General features: G+C 31.9%; 2 protein-coding genes across 5 annotated transcripts; one reads left to right on the forward strand and one right to left on the reverse strand.

Annotated features, from left to right (window-relative positions):
- Nucleotides 1-2866: 2866 nt before the first annotated feature.
- On the forward strand, nt 2867-8326 carry LOC106399012 (putative GTP diphosphokinase RSH1, chloroplastic). 4 transcript variants are annotated; one of them, XR_007322890.1, is made up of 24 exons: nt 2867-3124; nt 3278-3534; nt 3616-3681; nt 3798-3890; nt 3975-4106; nt 4230-4331; nt 4407-4484; nt 4574-4645; nt 4804-4911; nt 5091-5188; nt 5276-5336; nt 5449-5514; nt 5610-5666; nt 5747-5848; nt 5973-6131; nt 6228-6359; nt 6441-6527; nt 6650-6721; nt 6869-6955; nt 7042-7489; nt 7591-7652; nt 7729-7797; nt 7901-8114; nt 8211-8326. XR_007322890.1 is itself a non-coding variant. In XM_013839498.3 (23 exons), the coding sequence occupies exons 1-23, from the start codon at nt 3103-3105 to the stop codon at nt 8003-8005; spliced, it is 2535 nt and encodes an 844-aa protein (XP_013694952.2). In that variant the 5' UTR covers nt 2867-3102; the 3' UTR covers nt 8006-8326. The 4 variants fall into 4 exon arrangements, 3 of the variants coding, with proteins under 3 accessions (XP_013694952.2, XP_013694957.2, XP_048612422.1); XM_013839498.3 differs by having other exon boundaries at nt 7901-8326; XM_013839503.2 differs by having other exon boundaries at nt 5452-5514; nt 7901-8326.
- Nucleotides 8315-10047, reverse strand: LOC106399028 (protein SEED AND ROOT HAIR PROTECTIVE PROTEIN). Its single transcript, XM_013839514.3, has 2 exons — nt 9807-10047; nt 8315-8789 (listed from the first exon to the last, which is right to left on the reverse strand). Exons 1-2 carry the CDS (start codon nt 9979-9981, stop codon nt 8467-8469), a joined length of 498 nt encoding a protein of 165 aa, XP_013694968.1. The 5' UTR covers nt 9982-10047; the 3' UTR covers nt 8315-8466.
- Nucleotides 10048-26659: the final 16612 nt, after the last annotated feature.

Genomic DNA, 26659 nt, shown 5'->3' on the forward strand with positions numbered 1-26659 from the left:
CTTTCGAAGATGCAGTTGATGCATATTTCTGGGATTGAGGAACAGTTTTACTATAAAAAATCAAGGGTGCAGTGGCTGGATCTGGGAGATAGAAACTCTCGTTTCTTTCACAAGGTAACACATAGTCAAAATAATAGAAACACAATAAGGAGAATTGTGAAGGGGGATGGCAGTAGTCATACCTCTCAAACAGATATTAAACGAGACGCAGCAGCTCACTTTAAGTCCTTTTTGAATGACTCCACTCAGGCAGTTCCGAGTGTGTCTCATGAGGAATTGAGTCAGTTGGTTGACTATCGATGCTCCACTGAAGAGATGGTGATACTCCAAGCACCAGTGCAGGCAGAGGAAATAAAAGCAGTGTTATTCTCTATGCCAATAAACAAGGCCCCGGGTCCTGATGGGTATCCTATGGAATTCTACAAAGCAGTCTGGTCGGTGATATGAAAAGATTTTGTTACTGCAGTTCAGTCTTTTTTCCTTTTCGGGCTCATGCCTTGTAGCGTCAATGAAACTCTCCTGGCTCTAGTTCCCAAGACTACTGATGCGGAGAAAATGTCAGATTTCAGGCCGATAGCGTGTTGCAATGTCATTTATAAAGTGGTAACCAAAATCATAGCGAGGAGATTAAAGGCTACGCTTATGGAAGCTATAGAGCTAAACCAATGTGTGTTTGTTGAGGGAAGACTTCTTCTGGAAAATGTTTTGCTAGCAAATGAATTAGTCAAAGACTACCATAAGGACTCGACATCTCGGGCTGCTATCAAGCTGGTCATTTCAATGGCGTTTGACACTGTTAGCTGGGAGTTCAATGGGGCAACCCTGCGTGAAATGAACTACATGGATCTGATTATTTCATGGATCATGAGATGCATTGATACCGCAGCTTACTCAATGTCGGTGAAAGGGGAGCTAGAAGGGTTCTTCTCCAGTAGCAGAGGCATAAGGCAAGGATGTTCGCTGTCACCGTATCTCTATGTTATTGTTAGCAGTGTACTCTCAAAGCTCCTAAACAGAGCGGTCTCTGAAGGTCAGATTGGCTATCATCCACACTGTAAGGAGGTGAATCTCTCTCATCTGAGCTTCGCTGATGATATTGTTGTCTTCACAAACGGCTCCCCAGAATCGCTTCGAAGCACACTGGCTGTGTTTGATAAATTTGCTACCATGTCGGGTCTAAGGATTAACATTGCTAAGTCGACTGTGTTTGCTGCGGAGAGAGGGAAAGCAACACTTGAAAACGCAGCTGCTGTCTCTGGCTTGTCCATCTCGGTGCTGCCAATCAAGTACCTTGGACTGCCCTTAACCATAAAGATTATGTCGAAACAAGATTACGAGCCTCTAATCACCAAAATAAGGGCCAGGTTTCTCTCTTGGACAAGCAAGGAACTTTCGTATGCGGGAAGATTTCAGCTTATCAAGTCGGTTATTGCAAGCATCACTAACTTCTGGTGTGCAGCGTTTTGTCTCCCACAAGCCTGCATTGATGATATTGAGAGTATGTGTTCAGCATTCTTATGGAGCGGCTCACCAAATAACACTTCTATGGCAAAGGTTGCTTGGGCTGATGTATGTTGTCCATTTGAAGAAGGTGGCTTCGGTCTGCGCTGGGTTCAGGAAGTAAGTACAGTGTTCATCCTGAAACTTATCTGTCGACTTTCTGCTCACTCTAGCTCTCTGTGGAGAACTTGGGTGAAACAATATCTCCTTCGTGGTGAGACTTTATGGGATGTGAGGGATATTGGACTAGGTTCATGGGTTTGGCGTAAGATTCTGAAGTTTCGGAACCTAGCAAAGCAGTTTATGCGTATAGACATTGGAGATTTCGGGTATGTCGGGATCAACAGTTACAGAGATTGGTGCATGTGATTCATCAGTTCCCAATAGACCTAACTGTTGTTGCTGCTGATGGGACTATGTGGTAAAATGGACCTGATGATTATGGGGATAAGTTCTTAGCTTCGAGTATTTGGCACCAGGTCAGACAGCGTAAGGACAATCTGCAATGGAGTAAGCTTGTGTGGTTCTCGCAGGGAGTTCCCCGCTATGCTTTCATTACCTGGTTAGCGTTTCGTGACAGACTGGCTACAGGCCATCGAACTAGTCGATGGGGCCAGCCACAATGTTGCATGTTTCGTGGTGAGCCGGATGAGACTAGGGAGCATTTGTATTTTGCTTGTCCATATATCTACACGTTGTGGCTATAAGTTGTGGGTAATCTGTTTGGAGTTGAGCGTGATCCGGACTGGAAAATCACAGTGTCGAGCTTGCTCACACGGAAGTATGATCGCATCACTTTCATCTTGATGCGACTGGTCCTGCAAGTTACTATTTACTCTATCTGGTGGGAGAGGAATGATCGGCGGCATAACGGCACTGCAAAGTCTGTGGATTAGCATGGTCGGATTATTGACAAAACAATGAAGAATCGCGTAATGTCGACGAAGTACTAAACCGAATCTACGGGGGCTGATGCAACGTTGGTTTATGGCTCATATGTCTTAAACTAATCTAGTATATTTTTTTCAGAATGTTTCAAAATTGCAGTCTTAGAAATAACTTTGTATATATATTATTTTTACGATGATCAATAAATTAAATATTTCATCAAATTTTTTTTTTCAAATAATAATATAGATTCCAAATTCTAAACTATTGACTTAAAGAAAACTAGTTAAACACACAAAAAAAAGTTTTAAACGCAAATAATTTATGTCTATAATATAATTTCAAATCTTAAACTATTGACTTGAAGAAAGTATTTAAACACAAAAAAGAAAAAAAATAGTTGACAAAAAAATATATTTAACATTTACTAGAAAGGGAAAAAAATATCTGTGTATTGTAGATTTACTGATTTAGTCATAATTTAAAAAGGACGACATTTGTGTGGTTCAGGACTCAGAGCTACCTCTGAGCGAGTTGATTATCTGTCTCTTCTTCTTCTTCTTCACATCACTGTGCGCGTCTATCCTTTCGAAATCTCAATCGCTTAAGAGTTGTCAATCTCCTCCGCCTCTGGGGTTTCGGAATCTGGGGAATTGAGTAACTGTTTGATCAAATGTTGAATCGATTCAGTACGATTGCTTTGCTTCATTAGCAATGGCTTCTTCCTCCATGTCCGGTGCGTGCTTGCTTCCTCTCTGATTTGAGTTCCCGTCTAGCCAAATGTTTATTCTCTCAGCTTGAAGCAATGATTAGGTTGTAGACTAGTGAATTCGATTCTTCATCTGCCTCCCAACTAAATCTAAAATCGTTTGGGTTGAATTAATTGCAGTGTCTGTGGAATGTGTGAACATATGTAATCTGAATGAAAGAAGTGATTGCAGTGCTTGGAAAGCTCCTCGAGCCTTTACTGCCTTTCTCGCTCATCCACCTCTCTATCTCTGTCGCACAAACACTAGAATCCAATCTGTTCATCACTTTGGAAACGTAAATAGAATATTGAGTTGTGGTGGTCATAAAAGATGTTGCTTATCTTCATCTGAATCTTCTGGGGCTTCTGAGGATGTTACTGCGGACTCATTATGGGAGGTAGTAGACCCTGCCCTCTTCTTTTTTAATGGCACTTTTTAATACTCTAATCACGTTGATGCGTGGTGGTTATCTCTGCAGGACCTTTTCCCATCGATATCTTACTTATCTTGTAAAGAATTAGAGTATGTTCGAAAGGGCCTCAAGGTATAATGATATATGTTTCTTAATATTCAAAAGGCCTCTTTGACGTGTTATTTTATTGGAGTATATTTCAGTTTTCTGTTATTCATCTCTTAATTCATTAAGAAAGGTCTGCGCAGTTAGCGTTTGAGGCACATCATGGTCAAAAGAGACGTAGTGGGGAGCCATTCATTATACACCCAGTTGCAGTTGCTCGTATCCTTGGGGAACTTGTGAGTTGCGTCATACATTACGAATATGCTTCACTTGAGAATTAGTTGGAAAAAGCTTGTTCAGTTGTTTTTGTTCTTGTTTAGGAATTGGATTGGGAGTCTATTGTTGCTGGATTACTTCATGACACGGTCGAGGATACAAATTTTATTACTTTTGAGAAGATAGAAGAAGAGTTTGGTTCAACTGTACGCCACATTGTAGAAGGGGAGACTAAGGTCTGCATAGTTGTGTTTGCTACAATATTTTTCCTCTCTGCTTACCGTATAGAGAAAACAGCTCTACGCTTCATTTGACATGAACTTCCATCTATATTCATAAAAAAGAATTTTCTCTATTAGGTGTCAAAACTGGGAAAATTGAAGTGTAAAACCGAAAGTGAATCAATACAAGATGTTAAAGCAGATGATTTGCGGCAGATGTTTCTGGCGATGACGGACGAGGTTTCAATTTTATAAGATTGTGTTTCAACTAGTGTGGTTTTATTATTCATCAGCAGACTAACTGCTTCATTCCAGGTCCGCGTCATTATTGTCAAGCTAGCTGACCGGTTGCATAATATGCGAACTCTCTGCCACATGCCTCCCCATAAGCAGGTGATTAAGTAGTTGAGATTTGTGCCCATATCGCTCTCATCTCTATGTTTCATTTGTGATAACTACTGATATTGTGAGATTTTGTTCAGTCCAGCATTGCAGCGGAGACTTTGCAGGTCTTTGCTCCTTTAGCGAAATTGCTTGGAATGTATTCAATAAAGGTATAACCCTTACTTATTGTTTTTGCTTCCTTTTATTCTTAAAACAAATATTATGCCATGAGTCAATTCGGTTGAAATGCATTTTAGTGTGTGTGAAAGCTAGTTACCTCACTGTTGTGCCCCTCGGCGTTCTGAGTTTTGTGGTTCTAATCTTGCAGTCTGAACTGGAAAATCTATCTTTCATGTACGTAAGTGCTGAAGATTATGAGAGAGTCACAAGCAGGATCGCTAACCTCTACAAAGCGCATGAGAAAGAACTAAGTGAGGTAACTTCAACTTATTATTGGCTCTTAGGTTAAATTGCCAAAACGTTGATTGAAACGGCAAAGAAAATTAGAGAAGGATGTTCATATCAACCTACAACCTCTTTGACTTTTCGAACTGTGAAATCATCTGGTCGTCTATTTAATCCATATGTGTTCACAGAGTCTACTGTGTATCTTAGGCAAACAGAATTTTGGTGAAAAAGATTGAAGATGATGAGTTCTTGGACCTTGTTACTGTGAATACTGATGTTCGATCTGTTTGCAAGGAAACTTACAGGTGAAAATCCGTCAAGTTCCTTCTTCATTATACTCTGTAACATACCATTTTCTTCAGCATCTGAAGACTCTTATTTTTTGCATGCAGCATATACAAAGCTGCGCTCAAATCAAAAGGATCAATTAATGATTACAACCAGATTGCTCAGGTTTGTATTGTACACTCATCTCCAAGTTGTATCAAAGGTTTCGAATACAGAACTTCCATTTGCCATCCTAATATGATTGTTAATATTACTTCTCTAAAATTGTTTATTTTAGCAGTTAAGGATTGTTGTAAAGCCAAAACCTTCTGTTGGGGTCGGGCCTTTATGCAGTCCACAACAGGTGAAACCCCAATGATAAGGATATGGGTATGGGTATCTTTTGTTCCGATACGTTCTGGTTTGCCACTTAACTTCCTCACTCTGTCATTAACGCAGATATGCTATCATGTTCTTGGGCTAGTTCATGAGATCTGGAAACCTATTCCCCGAACTGTATGTATCTGACTTTCTGTTCGTTCAGGATATATTTTCACTACATTACATCAGAGCATATGTCTTACGTTTTGTTACAGGTAAAAGATTACATTGCGACACCGAAGCCTAATGGCTACCAGAGCCTCCATACCACTGTGATTCCGTTCTTGTATGAGAGCATGTTCCGGCTGGAGGTTCAGGTATTTGATGATATTGTTTAACCACAGTTCTTAGGAAAACGCCAAATACAGTTAACATTTTGAGTTAGATTTAATTTTAAAAGGCTGGTTTGATTGGGTATTAAAACTACATTTCTCTCTGCAGATCAGAACCGAGGAGATGGACTTGATAGCTGAAAGGGGGATTGCTGTTTACTATAATGGAAGGGCTCTTTCTGCTGGATTAGCTGGAAGTCAGATTCATGTAGGTAGAAATTCAAGGGGGAAGACGGGTTGTCTGAACAATGCAGATTTTGCACTCAGGGTATTTTCTTACCACACTCTCAAGTAAAAAAAAAATGCAGAGATACGTTCTAGTAGTAGGCAGTGATATTTATGTCGTGACAGTTTCATTTTCCAGATCGGGTGGCTAAATGCAATTAGGGAATGGCAAGAGGAGTTTGTGGGTAACATGAGCTCTAGAGAATTTGTGGATACCATTACGAGAGATCTTTTAGGTAGTCGTGTGTTTGTATTCACACCTAAAGGAGAGGTAAAAAGACTTGAGCTCTGAAACTTCCATTTTTAAATTTTCACGTCTTTGCTTCGATGCTGAAGTATTCTCTACTTGCAGATAAAGAACCTTCCTAAAGGGGCCACCGTTGTTGACTACGCTTATCTGATTCACACGGAAATCGGAAACAAGATGGTAGCAGCGAAGGTGTTTTCCACTTTCCTGTCATTCTTTCCATGCTCTATTTGAATTCTCTATCTATCATCATCTTTGATTACGGACAACAACTGTATAAGAGGTTAAGGATAATTCATTGCTTGAAAATGTAGGTGAATGGTAATCTCGTCTCTCCAACGCACGTTCTGGAGAATGCCGAGGTCGTGGAGATACTCACCTATAACGTGTGTAGCTTTTCTATCTTGCACGTGGTTGTCATTTCTCATTTTCTTTGTTCTTGCTTAGGGAAATTTTAATTGGCTTTATCATACTCTAGTTACTACGTAGGTTCTGTGAGCTCTCTCATGTTTTATTATTTTTGCACATCACAGGCCCTTTCAAGCAAATCTGCTTTCCAGAGACATAAACAGTGGTTGCAACATGCGAAAACAAGGAGTGCAAGACACAAGATTATGAGGGTATGTTATTTTTATTTTTATTTGCTTTTACTTTATGCTTATTTAGGTCACTATTACTGATTGATGCCTCCTCGAACTTCTTCCAGTTCCTAAGGGAGCAAGCTGCGCAGTGTGCTGCAGAAATAACCCAAGATCGAGTGAATGACTTTGTGGCGGACTCTGAAAGTGACGTGGAAGATCTCACAGAAGATTCAAGAAAGAGTCTACAGTGGTGGGAGAAGATTCTCGTTAATGTGAAGCAGTTTCAGTCGCAAGATAAAAGCAGAGACCTAACACCCGTTTCTCAAAACGGCAGCGTTTGGGTCCCAAAGGTGAATGGGAAACACAACAAAGCCATCAAAAACTCGAGTTTGGAGAATCCAGAGTTCTTTTTACCTGGAGATGGAATTGCCAAGATTTTTCCTGCTAACATCCCTCCTTATAAAGAAGTGTTGCCCGGTTTAGAGAGTTGGAGAGCCAGTAAAATCGACTCATGGCATCATCTCGAAGGTCACTCTATCGACTGGTTATGTGTTGTATCCATGGATCGTAAAGGTATCTTCTTCACTTGCTTTATGGTTATGAATCCAAAATCACCTCTCTTCATCTCTCTTTGTCGAAATAGTCAAATCAAACTGTTGGTTATATTATCACAGGCATAATAGCAGAGGTTACAACAGTCCTTGCAGCTGAAGGCATCGCAGTATGTTCTTGCGTGGTGCGTGCTTTAACTGTAAAATCTTACTTTGTAGTGTCTAACGACTCAACTGACAAATGTCATGCTTTCTTTGCAGGCCGAGATTGACAGAGGAAGAGGATTAGCAGTTATGTTGTTTCAAATAGAAGCAAACATTGAAAGTTTGGTAATATATACACGTCCCAATGTTCTAATACTTTCTTTCAGTCCTTTTTTAGGTTTTGGATCAGTAAACCCAACCAGTTTTTATATGTATCTGTAACTTCTAGGTTACTGTATGCGCAAAGGTGGATCTTATCTTGGGTGTGCTGGGATGGTCCAGTGGCTGCAGCTGGCCAAGATCAACAGATAATGCTCAATTTCTTGAGTGTTAAAGCTAAAGCACTCATGTTCTTGGCCATGAAGTTTTGTCATGTTCTCTGGAAAAGATAATCAAACTTGACAAGAGAAAGAGTCTGGTAATGGTTGCGAGTCAAAGTAGAGGTAGAGAGCTCTTATAAATATAATTATATATATCATTTTGTTTTCGAAACAAAACCAGTCATTCTTTTTAGATGTTTTTGTGTTCAATAAATCCAGGTCATTGTATATAAAGACCATAGAGTGGGATGTGAACAACACATGTAATATGTAGATACTCTCCTGTAAAACCTTATACTTGCACATAAGAGTAAAAATGGATGTACTTCACAACACGGTTTATATATATGTTAAAAAGTTTCCAAGAAAGACAATATAAAAAACATAAAAAGTCTCGGCTCATTTTCAGACAACGAATCAAACAAACAAAAGGACTCTCAAAGTTACATTTCACGTCAATCAAAAGAAGATTTGTTTAGTAGTAAGTAGGTTCAGAGGTGTAGAAGAAAGGACCAGCCCAGTAAAGCTTGAAGCTCTTGTCTTCAAGAACACGGTATTTGTTCAATGACATTCCTCTCACACCCTTGTTCACATCGGTCGGGAAATCGCAATCAGCGATTGGAGACTGGTAAAGGAAAACTTTGCACTTGGTCACCGTCCTTCCTGCACGAAGCTGTGAAGGGAATAACGTGGCGAAGAAGTAACCTTTAGCATCAGTTTTGCTGCTCATTATTGAGATTGGAACTATTTCTTTGCCATATGCGTCTGTCTTCACACATGCAATTCTTGCCGTAGCACCTGTGGTAAGCAGACGATTTATTATACTATTTATTTTCCTCACAACTATAATCCTATGGTAGAGAGCTATGTGAATGGTATGATGACTTTGTGATGTTACAATATTCAGTGCCGTTTCAAATTATTTTAAACTCATGTAAATATTAACCATATATTTAAACAATGATGATATCGTTTTAAAAGTTAACTAGAGGTTCACCTGCACGTCGGACGTGCGGGTTTTGGTTTTTACATTTTTAATAAATTAATTAATAATATTTCTAAACATATATTATTTGGATATTTTTAGGTTTCTACATATGAGAATCGAATTTATCTAGATCAGAAAAGATCCGACTCGAAATCTATCCAAAATTTTTATAATACTCAGACAAAGCTTTATTTTAAAACCCACAAAACAATATCGAAAGAAATGATCTGTACCCAAATGGGTATCCGAATACTCATGCCAAACTAACTTTGTGAACAAATAAAAAAAATCTTTGTTAACCATATTGAATTTTGTCATAAATAAAACAATTTCATTCAAACATGTCGAATTATTATGGTTAACATGTAAAATAAATGTTGACAAATTATTACGAGAAAGAAAAATACTGAAGTAGTTAATTAAAGTGAAATATGAATGTAAATATATAATAAACACTTAAAATAGGTAAGTTAAAAAATGCAGTCGAATTAATTAGAAAAGAAAATAAATAAGATGGTTAGAATTAGGTAAAAAAAAATGGAAATCTGTAAAAAAAGACAGTTAAATTTGGTAAATATTATTGTGTACTTCACTTTTAATAAGATGGATAGCTTCATTCATATATATATATTTCTGAAATTATAAATCCTAAACTTAGAAATATTTAAAAATTAAAGTTTTAGAATCTAATTTATCTGTTTAGAAAATAAGAATTTAGGACCTTCGACCACCTTCACTTGCACATGATAAAAAGACGTCTCGCAGTAGTCTTCTACCACTAGAACAATTCGTCTTGGTTACAAATTAAAGAATTAATATATATATACCTTGAATTGGGTATGATTTGTCACCGGACTTGCACATGATGACACCTTCAACGGCGACAGGAATAAATTTTCCGGTCTCGGGGTTGACTTCGTTGCCGTAATTAGCAACTGAGGATATGATTAAGGATGAGAAGACAACGAGAGAAGCAGCAAAGGAAAGGCGTGAGAAAGCCATTTTATTTTCTTTTGGCTTGCTTTGCTTATGTGTTAGATTGCAGAAAAAGCAAGTGAAGTTTTGAAAACTAGTTTCATGTGTTTATATAGGTTAATCGCGTTGACAAAGAAGGTTACTTTTCTAAATATATTTAATGGTTTTGAGTAATAACATAATGAGCAACTTGGAATATGAACGTGTATGCACGACTTACAGTGTCACTGTTCCGACGTGATAAGCATAAAATAGTGTGTGGGATTACCAATTCCATAGACGGTTCCAATGAATCGTGAAACCGGCTTTGGAATATTATAAAATGTGGTGAAGTTTTATATTGTTTTCTGTTATAAAATATGTAAGCATTCGTTACATGTATAACTTATAGGATATGTATATGTGTATTTACATTTAATACTAGGTGATTCTCCCGTGCACGTGCACCGATATAAATCATTATAAAGTTAATATATTATAATTAATTGATATTTACTTATTGTTTTAAATCAATTTATAATTTATATGTAGAATTTCTATTAATAATATTATAATATTTAAATTAGACATATAATTTTGGATATGTTATTTCTAGTTGGTTTAGTTGTTTTTGGGTCAACAATCGATTTGTATATCACTTGGATATATATTGGATGACATCTATTTCTCCAAATTCAACTGTTTTATTCCAAATATAGTTAATTTTGATTAAATTCTTATTTGCATTTATGTTGGTTATTTTCTTAGATATGTAAATATATTTTAGTAAGATTATGTATAATATAATATATTTTGTGTTTAGAATTAAAAAATATAAAATAAAGGTGTTTGATTCAAAATTACATAAATGAATATAACAATATTATTCTGTAGTTTCATGCATATATATAAAGTTATATTGTAACAATTTGTTAATATTTTATTTTTTATTATTAATATGTTTTGAGTCATCATGTAATTTATATGTATAAAAATAAAAAGATTCTTATTATAAAATTATATCTTCTTATTGTAGTTAGATCTTGATTTTGGATATAAGTTGGCTTAGTCGAATCACTCATGTTGTGAGCATATTGAGTTACATATATTCTTACAAATTCAAACTCAAGTATAATTATTTTTAATCTAATTAAGTAAAATCAAATTAGTTTATCTCTCGCTTAAATGTGCATGTATTTTCGTAATATTTGTCAAAATTATATGTTGATTTTAAAAATAATCAAAAGATGATCAATGCGAAATTACACACACACACACACACACACATATATATATATATATATATATATATAAAGATGATCACACTGGATTCTCTCATTGATTCTACTACGTGAACTTGGAACTCGCAGGCGCTCCGGGCTTTGGTAGACCCACGGGATATGAAAATCATATAAACCTAGACGGTAGATAGGGATGGATGACTTTCACAAACAATGGAAAATATACGATTAAATCAAAATATCATGTCGAAAGAGTTTACCGAGATAGGGAAAGACCATTATTAATGTTTGGGCCTACAATTGATGTATTGAAGGCATTATGTTGGAAAATATGGTGCCCACCAAATATAAACATTTTCTATGGCAATTGGTGACAAGATATTTAGCAGTAAGGAAGAATTTGCAAGCGCGAGGGATACAAAGGGATATATGATGTGCAAGATGCAGAGCCGATGAGGAATCGATCAACCATATGTTTTTTGAATGTCAAGTTTGAGCTCTCTCAAAGATACCACCAAATCCAGCTATTTTCCCAACAAACTCTCTCTTCACAAACATGGATCATCTCTTCTGGAGAGTTTTCTCGCAGATGAATGATCATCAGTTTGCATGGATAATATGATACATTTGGAAAAGAAGGAATAATTAAGTTTTTAGTAATCTGGATATTGATCATATGGACGCAAATAAATTGGCAGAAACAAAATCAACACTCTGGGCCGAGGCACATATATTGAACGAACAGAGAACGGTACCATACGTTGAGGTTACGACTCTACCATCAATTCCAGCAAGATGGTGTTTCACATATGGGTCTTGGAAAGACAATGATATTTTCTCCGGTCAAGGTTGGCTCAGTATTTTAGAAGGATTTGACGGGCTGATGGGGGCGAAGAATGTTCGAGCTAGTCTATCTTCTCTTCATGCGGAGATGGAAGCGCTACTCTGGGCAATGGAATGTATAAGAAACTTACGTCAATTTCATGTTACGTTTGCAACAGATTGTTCTCAATTGGTGAAGATGGTTTTGGAAATAGAAGAATAGCCAGCCTTTGCAAGTTATATGGAAGATATTAAGATCCTGAAAGAAAGTTTCCTCCGATCGGAGATCATCTATGTACCAAGGACGCAACATACAAAGGCTGATAGTCTAACATGTAGTATCAGGAAGCAACCGTCTTTAGTCGTTCACATGGATCGAGATATCCCGTTGTGGTTCACAAAGTCAGTATGAAAAATTTTTGTAAGCTCATGAACCAATATCAATATTTAATATAATTAAATATTTTATAATTTCTAAATAATTGTACGCTTTAGATTTATTGAAAGGTAAACTGAAAATAATCTTAAAAATGAGAATTCAGATTTTCTTGGGTATTTTGACTATGGGTATATTAAGTTCTACAAACATAAAGAAAATATAAAATTAATAAGAAACTAAATATTAAAAAAATTATTAATGATAAAATATAATATATATACCTCATTAGATGTATATGCTATATAAAAATATTTTGTAGCTATTTGATCAAAATATGCTTATCATAAAAAAAATATTTTTAGGTTCCATTTTTAATATCTCAAAATCAGCACTAAAATTGTGATTGTTTTTGTGAAAGCAAACTATATAATTAGAATATAATTTATGGGTATTTTTTGATGTACGTAGTTGTAAAATAGTATAGTCAGCTAAAGATTATGAAAACACATTTCAATAATAAAAATTATAAACTATTTTAGTCAATTAAACACAATGGGGTTTATATTATTTAATTTTTTTATGTAATCATCTAAGAAAATAGATAGATAAATATATCTATTACTCTGAAAATATAGTTATTTTATATTGTATAAAGTATGTTTCAAAGGAATAATATTTATTTTTTAATATCAAGATTATCTTTGTGAACTTTTTTATGAAATCACATTATATAAAAATATATTTTTTTCATCTAATAAAAATATAGATATAAAGAAAGTATTTTTATTACTTTGAAAATATTTTTTTATGTAAGAATATGTTTTAAACAGAATATTACTATTTTGTGAACTTTTCTTTTTAATAAAATCATATTATATAAAAATATATTTTTATGTTTTTGAATTCGTTTTTAAAACTTATAAATGTTTCCTTTTTATTATATATGTTATTTGGAAAAATTAAAAAGGAAAAGAATAAAAAAATAAATCATAGTATTTAAATTAAATATTTTAATTAAGGTACTTATGTAAATAACCGTCATAAGAATTAACGTGAGTACGCCACATATAAAAATGACTTCCGAAGTAATTGTTTTTGTCATCAACGTATACAGACTCATACTGACTTTATAAACCAAATCGGTAACTTTACATCCATGTGAACGACGAAAGACGGTTGTTTTCTGACACTTCGTATTAGACTTCCCAAATAATATTATAGAGATATCATATGTTATTACAAATTATCTATTTAAATTTTCAGTCAAAAAAATTTAATCTATTTAAGTTTTCTACAAGTAGTTTTTTTCTCTTGGTTAACTACAACTATAGTTTTTTCTTGCATCATATAATGTTGTAAACTTAAGAAGGTTTTATGTTTTTATTATGTCATCACTGGAAAAATTCAACCTTAAAATAAATCATTATGATGATAATGGACTTTTATGCTACAGTTTTTGAAATTTCTTCTTAAAGTTATGCATGTCCGGTCCCTTGGGTGTTTCTCAAGAATCCATTAGATATGTTGTAATGCATTTCTCTACTAAGCATCTCTACTAAAACATGTTCGTTTATGTATCCTGACGCTGCATCCGGATGGTAGTATTCAGATGTTGTTTGTTTGGACACTATTACATCAACATACAATATCTACAATATCTTATTTATTATGTGAGAATCATTACAACATTTTATCTATACACGTAACATTCACTAAAATATTTTTCAAAGTTCCTAAAGAAATATGTGGGTCCATCTAAATATATACAATTTTTTTATTAAACTAACCATAAAGTAAATTATTAAAAGTTCTTCATTATTTTCACAAATAAAAACTACATAATTACTTAATATGACTAAAGTATATATGAAAATTAATAATTTTGAGTAATATAGATTTAATAAAAATTTGTGTATCATTTTTGTTTAATTGTATATTATTAAAATAAATTAAATAATCATGTTAATTATTTGGAAAATTGCAAAATATGACCCATAACTTGATTTTAAACACAAAGGTATATCCAAACTTGAATCAAATGCAAAACTAACCCAAAATGCTAGTGAAATTACAAATATCCCCTTATAACCAAACAAAAAACATAATTTACTTTTACGAAAATAACCCCTTGAAGTCTTCTAGAGATTTCTTAAGTCTTATGTGAGAAGACGTCCTCATATTGTAGATCTTAAAAATAAGTTATAAATTTTATAAAAGAAAATATTTTGATAGGGGAAAAATTGAAACCATGTAATTATAAACATTTGTAATTGATATAAATTAAGATATAGTAAAATTGAATTTTTTTCAACACAGATGAGTGAATGTAGTGTGTCATTGTATTCTTTGGATTAGGGTTTGGTAAAATAAATTGTAGTATTGTTTTTATTTTTAGGGTTAGATTTTGGAAGCTTAACATTTAAAAAAAAAAACAATTTGGCATATATGTGTTTACTTTTGTGTATATTAAACACTTTTAAAGTTTATTTTAATTTTAATGAAGTGTTTGTTTTTATTTAGTTAGTTATTTGAGTTTAGAGTTTAGATTTAAGGGCTAGAAGAAGTCTCCTGGGCAAGTAGTATATTTAGGAGCTAGAAAACTTCCATGAAAGTCTACTGAATCGAAAATATTTAACCTAAATAGAAATTTTTGTTTCCATACATTAAAAAAAATTAAACATTTTTTTCTTCTCAAATGGCTGCAACAAGAATGTTATGTTTCTCACTCTTAAATTCTTCAAACTCTGTCTCATCTTTTTGAAATTAAAAATACTAAAATTTCTATCAATTTCCCATTTTTTGGCTCATGTCTTTCTCACAAATTTATCTTGTTTTGAGGATTTTTATTGCATGGTTCTCATCTTCACTCCTTTAAAACGAGATCTATAAATTTTAGATTTATATTTTAGTGTGTTCTATAAAGGTAAATCTTTCTAAACTTCTACTTATTTTTTCTGTTTTGAAGTCATTTGAACGTTTTTGGATATGAAAGATTTCCATATCAGGGTTTGTATATGCAGATTTTTCAGATCTTACTAAGATTCAATTCTGGAAGACTTCTGGAAAGTCTTCTCGTAAGTCACTTCCGAGAAGTCTTCTAATATATAAAGCGCTAGAAGACTTCCTGGAAATCTTCTGACGGAAACTTCTCTTATGTCTCCTCTTTGATAACAGATCTGAGCGTTTTAGCAAGTTTTCATGTCTGATTTTTCTTAATTTGATAAGCTGTTGTTGCATAAAGTTCTTACTTTTTTCTCAAACTAAAACTATCCAACCTATCTCTTATCTTTTTGAATTTGAATACACCAAACTTTATATCAATTTCTCATTTTTTTGTCTCATATCTTTCTCACTAATTTATCTTTTTTTTGCACGTTGTTTATCACATGGTTCTCATCTTCCACTCATTTAGAGGTAGATCTATAAATTTTGGATGTGTATTTTCGTGTATTCTATAAAGGTAGATCTATCTAATCTTCCACTCATTTTCTATTTTTTGAAGTCATTTGAACGTTTTTGAATATGCACGTTTTTGAGTTCCAAAAAAAAAAAAGGGAGATGACTTCTAAAAAAACTAAATCAAATTCACAAGAAATCAAACATTACATAAGTTCAAACATATAACACTTTCACTAGAAGTCTTTTGGAAAGTCTACAGAAAACTTACAGGAAGTCTTCTCGGAAGACTTCTTGTAAGACTTAAGTTTTAAGCGGAAAACTTAAATATAAGTCGAAAATTTTAAGTGGGAAAATTATATCAAAATTGAAATTTTAAATATCATGATAGTTAAAAAGTATATCTTATGATCTAAAAAGACACATCAAACCACATGACTTGATATTTTTAAAATTATTTAACACTTTTGAAAGTTCAAAACCATAATTTGAAGTTGAAAATACAAGTTTACTAAAGATACAAAGAAGACTTCTCTAGAAGTCTTCTCTCATTAGCTAGAAACACTAATAAACATGAATATCAGTAACCTCATAATTATGATAGAAGTCTTCTCTCAATAGCTAGAAACAATAATAAACATGAATATCGGTAACCTTATAATTATCACCATAAATTATCAGTTTCACTAAGTATCCCCAATATTGACTAATATATATGAATTAGCAAAAAAAAATTAAAAAATCTTTACAATATTAGAAAAAAATGAAAGTTTATTAAGTTTTGACCTAGAAGACTTCCACGAAAGTCTTCCAGCAGAAGACCTCTAGGAAGTCTTCCGTTTATGTCATTTTTGCAATTGCAAATTTACAAAGGAAAACTTCAAAAGAAGTCTACTCTACAGCAGACTTATATAGAAGTCTTCCTTTGTATATATTGGCTTATTTTCGTTTTTTAAAAAATCTCAAAAACACCAGAGTAGACTTCCGAGAAGTCTTCTAGTATAAAAATGTTAGTTTTTCAATTGACCAAATTGTGTCAGAAATTTGACTTTTTCAAGAAGACTTACATGAAAGTTTTCCACCAGAAAAATAAAACTTAAATATTACATCTAACTAGCGACTTCCATGTAAGCCGTCTCGGGTCATTTTTGTAGTTGAAAAATAAAACTTAAATATTTTATTTTAATTAGACAACTTTCATGTAAGTCTTCCGACAGATGACTTACAAAGAAGTATTCTGTGATAACCAATGTTTGACCAGAATCTCTGAATACAATTATGAAAGACTTTAGTGTAAGTCATCTACCTGGAGACTTATATCGAAGTCGTCTAACTAAAATTAAATATTTAAGTTCTATTTTTTAATTGCAAAAATAACATGAGACGACTTTCACCGATAGTGAGAAGACTTCCACCAAAATTTCGGAAGACTTACAGGGAAGTCTTCTGGCGGAAGACTTCTTTGTAAGTCCTCTAGAAAAAGTCAAATTTCTAACATAATTCTGTCAATTGCAAAACTAACATGTTTATTCTTGACGACTTACTGAGAAGTCTTCTCTGGCATTTTTGAGATTTTTTTGTTAACAAAGAAAAATTGAAAGACTTCCATAGAAGTCGTCTCTAAAAACACACATAAAATCAATTGCAGAAGTAACCTTTGCATTGACCAGTCTACGACCAGAAGACTTACACAGAAGTCTTCTGACGAACAGATCTAGAAAAAAATATCAATTTCATACTTTCAACCAGTGAGATAACTTGATTAGCTTCTTCTAGCACACATAACTTCACTACGAAACAGACCAACTTGTTAATGACCAAGAATCATGGGTTTGAATAGATCTATGAACTTTTCAAAATTTAGAATCAAAGTCTAGGGGGGTTAATAGATGAATATAAAGATAAAGTGAAAGAAATGTAGTTTGTGCATACGAAATGAGATAAGAGAAGTGGAAAACTATTTTTACGTGCATTAAGAGTTTCAAATTAGTTGTTCATGGTGGTTGGTGTATTGAAGGTAATGGTAATATTGTAAATACTTAATGAGGATGAGGGTGATATAGTAAAACACTCATTTTTGGAAAAAAAAAAAAATAATGACATTTTCGTGAATACTTCGAACTTCTGGGATGAAGAGGGCAAATGAAAGTTTAAAAAAAATTCATGGGTTAGTTTTGTGTTTGAATTTTTGTTTTGAGTCATATTTGAAAAACCCCCTTAATTAAATAATAAAAATTTTAGATTTTTCTGTATATATATTTTGAATTTTTTTAAACTATTAAAATCTCATATAGAAATTTTTATGACCAATGATTTAAATTTTTCTAATAAAAATATACAAATGACTATTAAATCATATGAATAGGAAGTCTTATTTAATAATTATTAAATTGAAAATTATATATATTTTTAATATTTTTAAATTAAATTATATACCATACAAAAAACATAAATATTCTAGTTTCAATATACGTGTAACCACTAATTTAGTTTACAATACGATAAAATTTTGTTATAAACCAAAATAAATATACTTATTAACAGAAAATTCATAATTTAAAACAAAAAAAAAATTAAACAAAATTTCATTTATATAACATTAATATTTAAAAGTATTTCTTTCGCGCACGTTATTACCTAGTATCTAGATATTTGAGTTGCAAAACAAGTAGAGTTTGGATGCTAACATTTGCATCTCAAAATTAGAAAGACTTAAATACCCTTAATATAAATATAAAATTGATTAAATTAGTTGTATAACTATTATATAGTAAATTCAATCGGAAAAACGCCAAAATCGTATAATTGCAATTTCCCGCCAGAACCGCAAAAACTGTATTTTCCCGCTAAAATCGAAAAAACTGATTTTTTGCCAAACCCCCAAAAATGTGTTTTTACGCAAAAAACCCAAAAACGCGTATTTCGTGCCAAAATCGAAAATGTGTTTTCTCGCCAAAGTTAGAAAAATGTTTTCTCTACCAAAACCAGAAAACGTGTTTTCTTTTCAAAACCGGAAAACATGTCTTCTTGCCAAAATTGGAAAAATGCGTTTTTCCGTCATAACCAGAACATCACGTTCCGCCAAAACTGAAAAAAAATTGGAAATCGCGTTTTTCCACCAACACTGAAAAACACATTTTCCCGCCAAAACTGAAAAATTATATTTTTCCAACAAAATTGGAAATGCGTTTTTCTGCCAAACTAGAAAACATGTTTTCCGTTAAACTATTTTCCGCGAAAACTGTAAATTTTATGCTTTTGTCAAAATCACAAAAAAAAAAAAAATTATTAAAATCCGCAAAATCGTGTTTTCACAAAAAATGCAAAATAGTTTATTTAAATAATACAATTAGTTCATTATTAAGCAAGATAAGGGACATGTCTGTTACATTACATCCTTATCAGTAATTTTATATTTTTGCAATAATAGAAAGAACAAAATTTATATACATATAATCTTGGAATTCAAATAACTAAACCAATGGCACATATGATCCGTGACATAGAATACTCAGTCAGTTCATCTTCAAAGATCAGATATTCCAATCGAGTGGAGAAGAGAGAGAATTTCATGGACCGATACGTTTGATTCAATATTCGACTTAGTCTCACCCAGAGCTCATATGACTATTCATTTCCCTTTTTCTTAAGAAATGGTTCTATTTAAGGAATGTTTAAAAGCTCTGACCAGTAAAATGCTCCACCCGCCTACGGTTAATGGGTTTTCCATTCACACTCTCTCGGTATGGATCCCATTCAATGCGACGGGCTATACATTAATTTTTGAAAGGCTCGATGAAAGGTTTGTTTATTGGCCTTGCAATCACTACATGATATTTTCCGCTTTGGCGTCACTCATACGGTATCACGAATCACTTCCCGTTATATCACCCATCTTTCCATTACTCCAGTTCAAGTATGTTTAACCCTGGAGTTTTAAACGGATTTGTGACAAAAAAGATAAGTATATTTTAGTAAAATAGGTAGCCAATTCAATTCTCTTATGCCTTTCTCATTATACCACAAACCGGAATATTACAATTCAGATTCTCTCAAAGAACACAACATCCATGTTGCGCCTCATGATTGTTATCCATAATAGTGTGAGTCCTCACTGACTCCACACTCGTCTGAGTTCGTCTCTGATACCACTTGTAACGGCCCAACCGTCAACGGCTAATGGGCCTCCCATGCCCGTTCACTCGGTTCGTGGATCCCATTCCATGCGATGGATGGTGCGTTAATTTTTGGAAGACTCGAAAGATTTGTTTACTGACCCTGCAATCACGATATAACATTTCTCCATGATTTGACATTACTCACATGGTATCACGAATTACTTACCGATAGGTCACTCATCATTTCATTACTCGAGCTCAAGCACGCTTAACCCTAGAGTTTTAAACGGATATGTGACGAAAAAAAGTAAATGCACGTTAGTAACATAGATAGCAAAATCAATTCTTTTAAGCCTTTGTCATATACTACAAACCAGAATGTTACATTAGTCTCAATTTAGCCTCTTATTTCCCTATAAGAGGCTTACAGCTTTACGTGATTCCATATAAAGAATGTTCAAAGGCCCTGATCAGTAAACTGATTAACATGTGTAAGTATTAACATTAATTCCTTTTATTTTAGTTTGAGAACTCATCATAAACTTTTTTTTGTCAAAACCATTTGATTTTGGATGGTTTGCTTTGTGGTATCCCTGCTTTAAAGTAGGTAAAGCAATAGCTTTAGACCACATGATATAAAAACAAAAAGTGGACCATATTTAATAATATTAAGATTCCGACCGGTGACCTTTTCGGAAACACGAGGAACGAACAAGAAAGAAACGTATAGGAATAAAATTGTAGGAATGAAAATGAATGCTTGTTCCTTATCAAATTTAACAAGGAATGCTTTTGTTCTATATTTCTCTCCAGAGAAAGGAACGGAGAGGAACAAGAAAGAAAAATTATTCTTTGTGAATGGTGATTTTTTTTTTGGAATGATAAGGAATTCAATGTTCACTTTCGTTCCTTGATCACCATTCAAAGCCTAAGTATAGCTCAAATGGTTAAAGAAGAGAAGTTAGTGTCCTCCTTTGATTAGGTTCGAGCTATGCTACAAATCTCTCTTTCGTATAATTCTTTTGGGGCAGTATTAAATATAAATGTAAGGGCCATTATTGTAACATGATTTAAGCCTCAGAAATATTTGGGACAGCACTGGGTACGTACATTAAGTGAGCGATAGGTTGAAAGCCAATACTCTTCTCTATGGCGAGGAAGAACAAAGTGAAGAACATCTAGGTACCTGACATGTACGGTAAGAACACAAAGCTAAGGGAGCTGGTGAATTTGGTTGTAACAGCTGGTAACATTTTTTTTGTAACATTGATGTGAGCAACTCCACAAAGACTAGAGAAGAAATCTCAGGGATCTATATAGAAGATGCATGGATCTATATAGGTACCTGACATGTACGGTAAGAACACAAAGCTAAGGGAGCTGGTGAATATGGTTGTAACAGCTGGTAACATTTTTTTGTAACATTGATGTGAACAACTCCACAAAGACTAGAGAAGAAATCTCAGGGATCTATATAGAAGATGCATGGGCTTATAAAGCTTGAGGGACAGTTTCGTTGGATAGCAACTTCATGACAAACGGCGCTCGAAATGGTGAGCTGTACCGCTACATGGCCGATACAAAAGTTGTTTTTGCACAGGTAATGTGCATTCAGTTTTAGTTTGAGTTTAATTTAGAGTTGGATTAACTACCGTAGAACCTCAATAAATTAATACGATAAATTAATAATCTCTATAAATTAATAAATTCTCTCGTTCCCGAATTGGGTTAATTCAAAATATGATACAAATCGATAAAAAAATAAAAAAATATTTTTTTTAAAAATCCTATGTAAATATATAGTCCCAGTAAAATCATAAATTAATAATATATCTATATATACATTTCATATAAGTACAAAATAAACATTATATTGTTGGTTTTTTTAACATTTCAATTTATTTTGATAATATTTAGTAAAAATTATATCGAAAACAACATAGAAGTTATATGAAACAATAATATATAAACCAAGTAATATAATAAAACAATATGAAAGTCAAATTAAAAAAAAAATATTAATGTATATATGATAAAATCAAATATATTTTATTTTATAAATAAAAATATTTAAAAATATAAAAAATCTATAAAAGAATTTTTTTTATAAATTAATATTTCTATAAATTAATAAAATTTCAAACTGCCAACATTATTAATTTATAGAGGTTTTACTGTATAATGCTATTAGCCTTGTTAATGATCGATTATAGATGAAAGTGACTTGTTTTGGTTTGATTCCTTCTAATGTACTCCATCCGATTCAAAATAATGTATATTCTACAGTTTTAACAATTATTAAGAAAATACGTAAATTTTTAACAATAAATGCATTGTTTTATGTGTTTAGCTATTTTCTATAATTTTTAACCAATCAAAGTTCAGTAAATACAATTAATATCTTTAAAATTTGTCATTATTACATACATTGAAAAGATAAAATATGGATCTTTTAGACACAATTTTTTTTCTAAAACATGGATTATTATGAAACGGATGGAGTAAGTTCGATCGCTCTTTTTCTTTTTTTTTGCTATGGTTAATGGTTAATATTCATAAAATGATAAAGACAGATTTTACATCAGTAATATCTAGGAAAGCTATGCTTTGACAAAAAAAAACTCTCGTTCAAAATATATGATTTGCTCTCTTTAACTTGGTTTTGCAATTCCAGGTGAAAACTTTTCGTTTGATTCCCGAAAACTGATTGATCCGGTTTAACTTTAAACAATAAGAGACGAATAAATGTAGTGTTGTAAGAAAGGATGACTTTGTTGGATGGAGTTATTACAAACTTGTTTGTGTTCATGGTACTTTTGTGTGCGACTGACATGTTGAAAAACAAAGTCACGTGAAGTTTATAGCTTACAACAAATAAGTCTTCGATGGAAAATTTCATTTCACATCTTTGTCGTTTCAAAATATAACTAGATCGATTTCAACCATTGTAGACGTTTTAGATGATAATTAAAAATTCGATTTCTCTAAAGTTTCTATTATTTTTCTGAATGTTTATCAATGCAAGTTACTCGATAACTTGAACCTAGAGCATTTCTAATCTATTTTTTCTTCTTCTATAATTAGAAATTCTAAAATAAAATAAGTTTTTCTCTGGTATATTTTACAATAGAAAATGTTGTACTTTTCTTTATTATAAAGAAACACTACTTTCAACACAATATGTAGTCAAATGTATCATTTCTTTATAAATAAAAGAGAATATTACATTTTCTATTATAGAAAAACAAATTGGTACGTAAAACTATCTTCTATTTTCGAATTTCTTTTTTTTTTTGTAGAGTAAAACAAATAGAAGTGGATTGAAGATATTTTAACAGAAATAAATTATAATCTTTTAAATATGAAATTGAAAATACAAAGAAATATTTTCTTGATTGAAAGATCTTAATAAAATATCCAATAACTGATAAAAGTAAAATAATATTTAAATATGATATGATTTCAATAATTTAATATATATATATACATGTATATTGAAATATTCTGTTAAATTCATTTACGAAGGTGCTCGTACACTATGGGTCATCAATTATTAAAAAAATTATTGATACATATCGAGATACACAATTGATTCGTGAGTATATATAGTAGTAATAAAAAAAAGATATTGAAGACAGAAAACAAATTGACAGAAGAAAAGAGTGACAAAAGCAGCTTTAATGACCAACGAAAGGGGACACGGTCTCTCTGGTCAATTACTCGCTTCTCGTGTACTGGAAAATGATTCTCCCTATGCATTAAACATCAATCATCATTCTTTTTTATATACTTCACTCATTTATGCTTAACACAAAATACATTATCTTCAGATAAATAATAATATATATGATGAATATGAAAATCACCATAGACAATTATAGTCAATACCACTGTTTTTAAAATCGGATCGGGACCGGACCGGTCAAACCAAATTAAACTAGATTTGTTTGTAATCAATCATATAAATTAAATTTGTTAATTATTTCTTCTTCATAATTTCTTTGGAACTATTATACTACTAAAAAATAGAAAATAACAATACTACAAATAAAATTTTGACATTTTTATTATATTTTTTGTTTGGTATATATAATTAAATTTTGTTTCATGATATCTATACTATAAATGTCAATAACTAAATTCAACTAAGTTCATATAAAATTTAAAATTTAAACTTAAAACAAGACCTATAAATAAACTTAGTTGAATTTAGTTATTTACAGAAGACAAATATGAACCATATTAAATTCGGTTGAACCATATTAATTCATGACACAAAAACTTTTTGGTTTAGTTTTTCTGCAAATAATATTTTAATAAAAATTCATGATACAATTAGGGTAATTTTATTTTATACTTTTGAATAATAATCATAACTATTATGTTTTACTCTCCAATCTTATAGTTATATTCTTGGTCGTATTTTTTGTTATTTTATATTTTTACGTACTTAATTATTTATATGTTTGTCGAAATACATGTGTTTTACAATTTGTAACTATTTTACTTCTAAAAAAATAAAGTGGTAGTCAAAATAATACGAAAAATAGAAAGTGTTATAAAATAGGGAAATACCCTAGGATACCACTAAAAAAGTTTATATCACAAATATAGACTCTAACAATCAAAATGACCAAAATGTTTCATCAAAGAGATAAATATACATTATACACATAGGATTAACTAATCCAAACCTTAGAGTTTAGAGTTAAGGGGTGGAGATTTGAGTTTGAGGTTTAAAATTTTATAAATAAAAAATAAATATTAAAAATTTGAAAATAAAAATTTTAAAAATAGTTTCAAAAAGTATTTTCGAATTACAAAAAGAAAATTTGAAAAAAAATTAAAAAAAATTCGAAAAAAAAGATTCAAAAAAAAAATTATAAAAAGGTCGAATTTGAAAACATATAATCTAAAACTATAAAAAATTATTATTATTTTTTTTCATATATATATCTAGGGTATTAGTGTCATTTTACCTATTAAATGAAATATTTTGGTCATTTTCCTCCTTATGATCTATTTTTGTGACCAAAACTTGAAAATAGTCTATTTATGAGAATTGCCCTATAAAATAACTTTTTGTTCATTAATCTCTGTTTTTTTATTAATCAAAAAATATGTCAGAAATAGACTTTTTGGAAACTTATAATAAAATTATTAGAATTAACAATATATCTCAATAATCTTCTAAGATTATACAATACCAAAATTTTTGATAAATTATTTAAAATAAAATGGTTAATTTTAATAGTTATGATTATTATTCAAAAGTATAAAATTATAAACATTATATATAATTTCCATGAAATATTCATGCCAGCGAAATCGCAGGCAACCACCTAGTATATATAAAATATTAACATATTAACTTATTCAGATATTCAGATCCTAATTCAGATTTCGGTTTGGTTCGGTTCGGGTTGTACTCCAACTCCAAAGTATCAAGCTCTTAAGTTATGTTCATATATTTTATATATTGGTTTGGATTCGAGTTTTTTTTTGGTTCGGGTTAAGGTTGGAATTCTGGTTTGGGATAAAGGCTAGGCCTAGTATTATTGGAGATAGTCTGATGTGTATTTAATTCTAGATACCATTCTATTAGCCCGTCCATTCATATGTAACACTTCGAATGTCTAATTGAAAACTAATTTAGAGAAAAAAAAATATGAAAATAAAAATCTCATATGACTATTTAGACAAATATTTTTTATTTTTTATTTAAATATGTTTAGCTGAAACCTTTTTTATTCACTCACACAGTAACATTTTTTAACTTTTATTTTTGGAATCTCGGTCTCTCAACTAGTACATGTGAAATTGTTTAACAAGACCAATAAATCCCGGAACTCGAAATTTCATTGAGCTGTTAAATTAAACTAGGGGCATTGCCCCCGCGCAAGCGCGGGGTTGTGGACAAAGTTCTTGTTTCATCTCAATATTTGCTAGGGTTATTGTAGTTGTGAATTTTGCGTTTTGAGTTATTTTTCAAGGTTTTTTTATTGTTATAGGATTAGAGTTGTGATGATGAACTGTGTATGCATTGTTCTCCACTTATGAAGTACTAAACTATGTTAATAATGTGATTTATATAGTTCGTGTTGTTGTTTGCTGTGTCAATGAGACTTATTAATTGTTTGTCTTTTTAATTTGTTTATTGTACTGTTGAGAGTACATAAATTATATTAAAGTTGTTGAAAGTACCTTTTGTTTCTGAATATTTTTTCTCCAGTTTAGTTGTGTAAGTTGTGTGTATTAAGTAATAATTTTTATTATCTTTATTATATTTGTTATATGTTTTTATTTTATTTTTAAACTTGTTGCTCTTACCGGACTTTTAAAACAAATACATGAAGACTTGTAGAAATAACTATAAAATGATTGATAGTTATGAGTATTTAGGCTTTAATGAGTTTTAAACGAATTTATGTATTTCTCATAAAAAACAATAGCATTGACATGTTGACATTGAGCATGTAAGCTATTTTTATAAGACAAGAGGAGTGAGCAGGTGGAGATGTTGTTGTCGCTTTTGTGTCTGTCGGGATTATCTCTTGTATCTCCTGTTGTGGTTGTGTTTGTTTATCTTTTATTTGATGGGTAATATGCAAACAAAAATCATTATTAGATGTATTTATCAGAGTTCATAACTTACTCTGCTTTTTTGTTCAGGTAATTTCACTGATCTTGGTTGTCGTCTTCGTCTTCTTCATTGCGAAAGTAAGTTTGTAAATTGTTAAATAGCTGGCCGTGAAGTTTGTATTTGTTTA

This window comes from Brassica napus, chromosome A2 (genome assembly GCF_020379485.1).
Source record: "Brassica napus cultivar Da-Ae chromosome A2, Da-Ae, whole genome shotgun sequence".
NCBI classification, from domain to species: domain Eukaryota; kingdom Viridiplantae; phylum Streptophyta; class Magnoliopsida; order Brassicales; family Brassicaceae; genus Brassica; species Brassica napus.

Bases quoted from the DNA above. Each gene is read 5' to 3' on its own strand.
- LOC106399012 (XM_013839498.3), top strand. From the start codon at position 3,103: ATGGCTTCTTCCTCCATGTCCG. The intron at 3,125-3,277 runs GTGCGTGCTTGC...AATTAATTGCAG, and splicing joins GGCTTCTTCCTCCATGTCCG to TGTCTGTGGAATGTGTGAAC. The intron at 7,798-7,900 runs GTAATATATACA...TGTAACTTCTAG, and splicing joins AAGCAAACATTGAAAGTTTG to GTTACTGTATGCGCAAAGGT.
- LOC106399028 (XM_013839514.3), bottom strand. From the start codon at position 9,981: ATGGCTTTCTCACGCCTTTCCTTTGCTGCTTCTCTCGTTGTCTTCTCA. The intron at 8,790-9,806 runs GTATATATATAT...TGCTTACCACAG, and splicing joins CAAATCATACCCAATTCAAG to GTGCTACGGCAAGAATTGCA.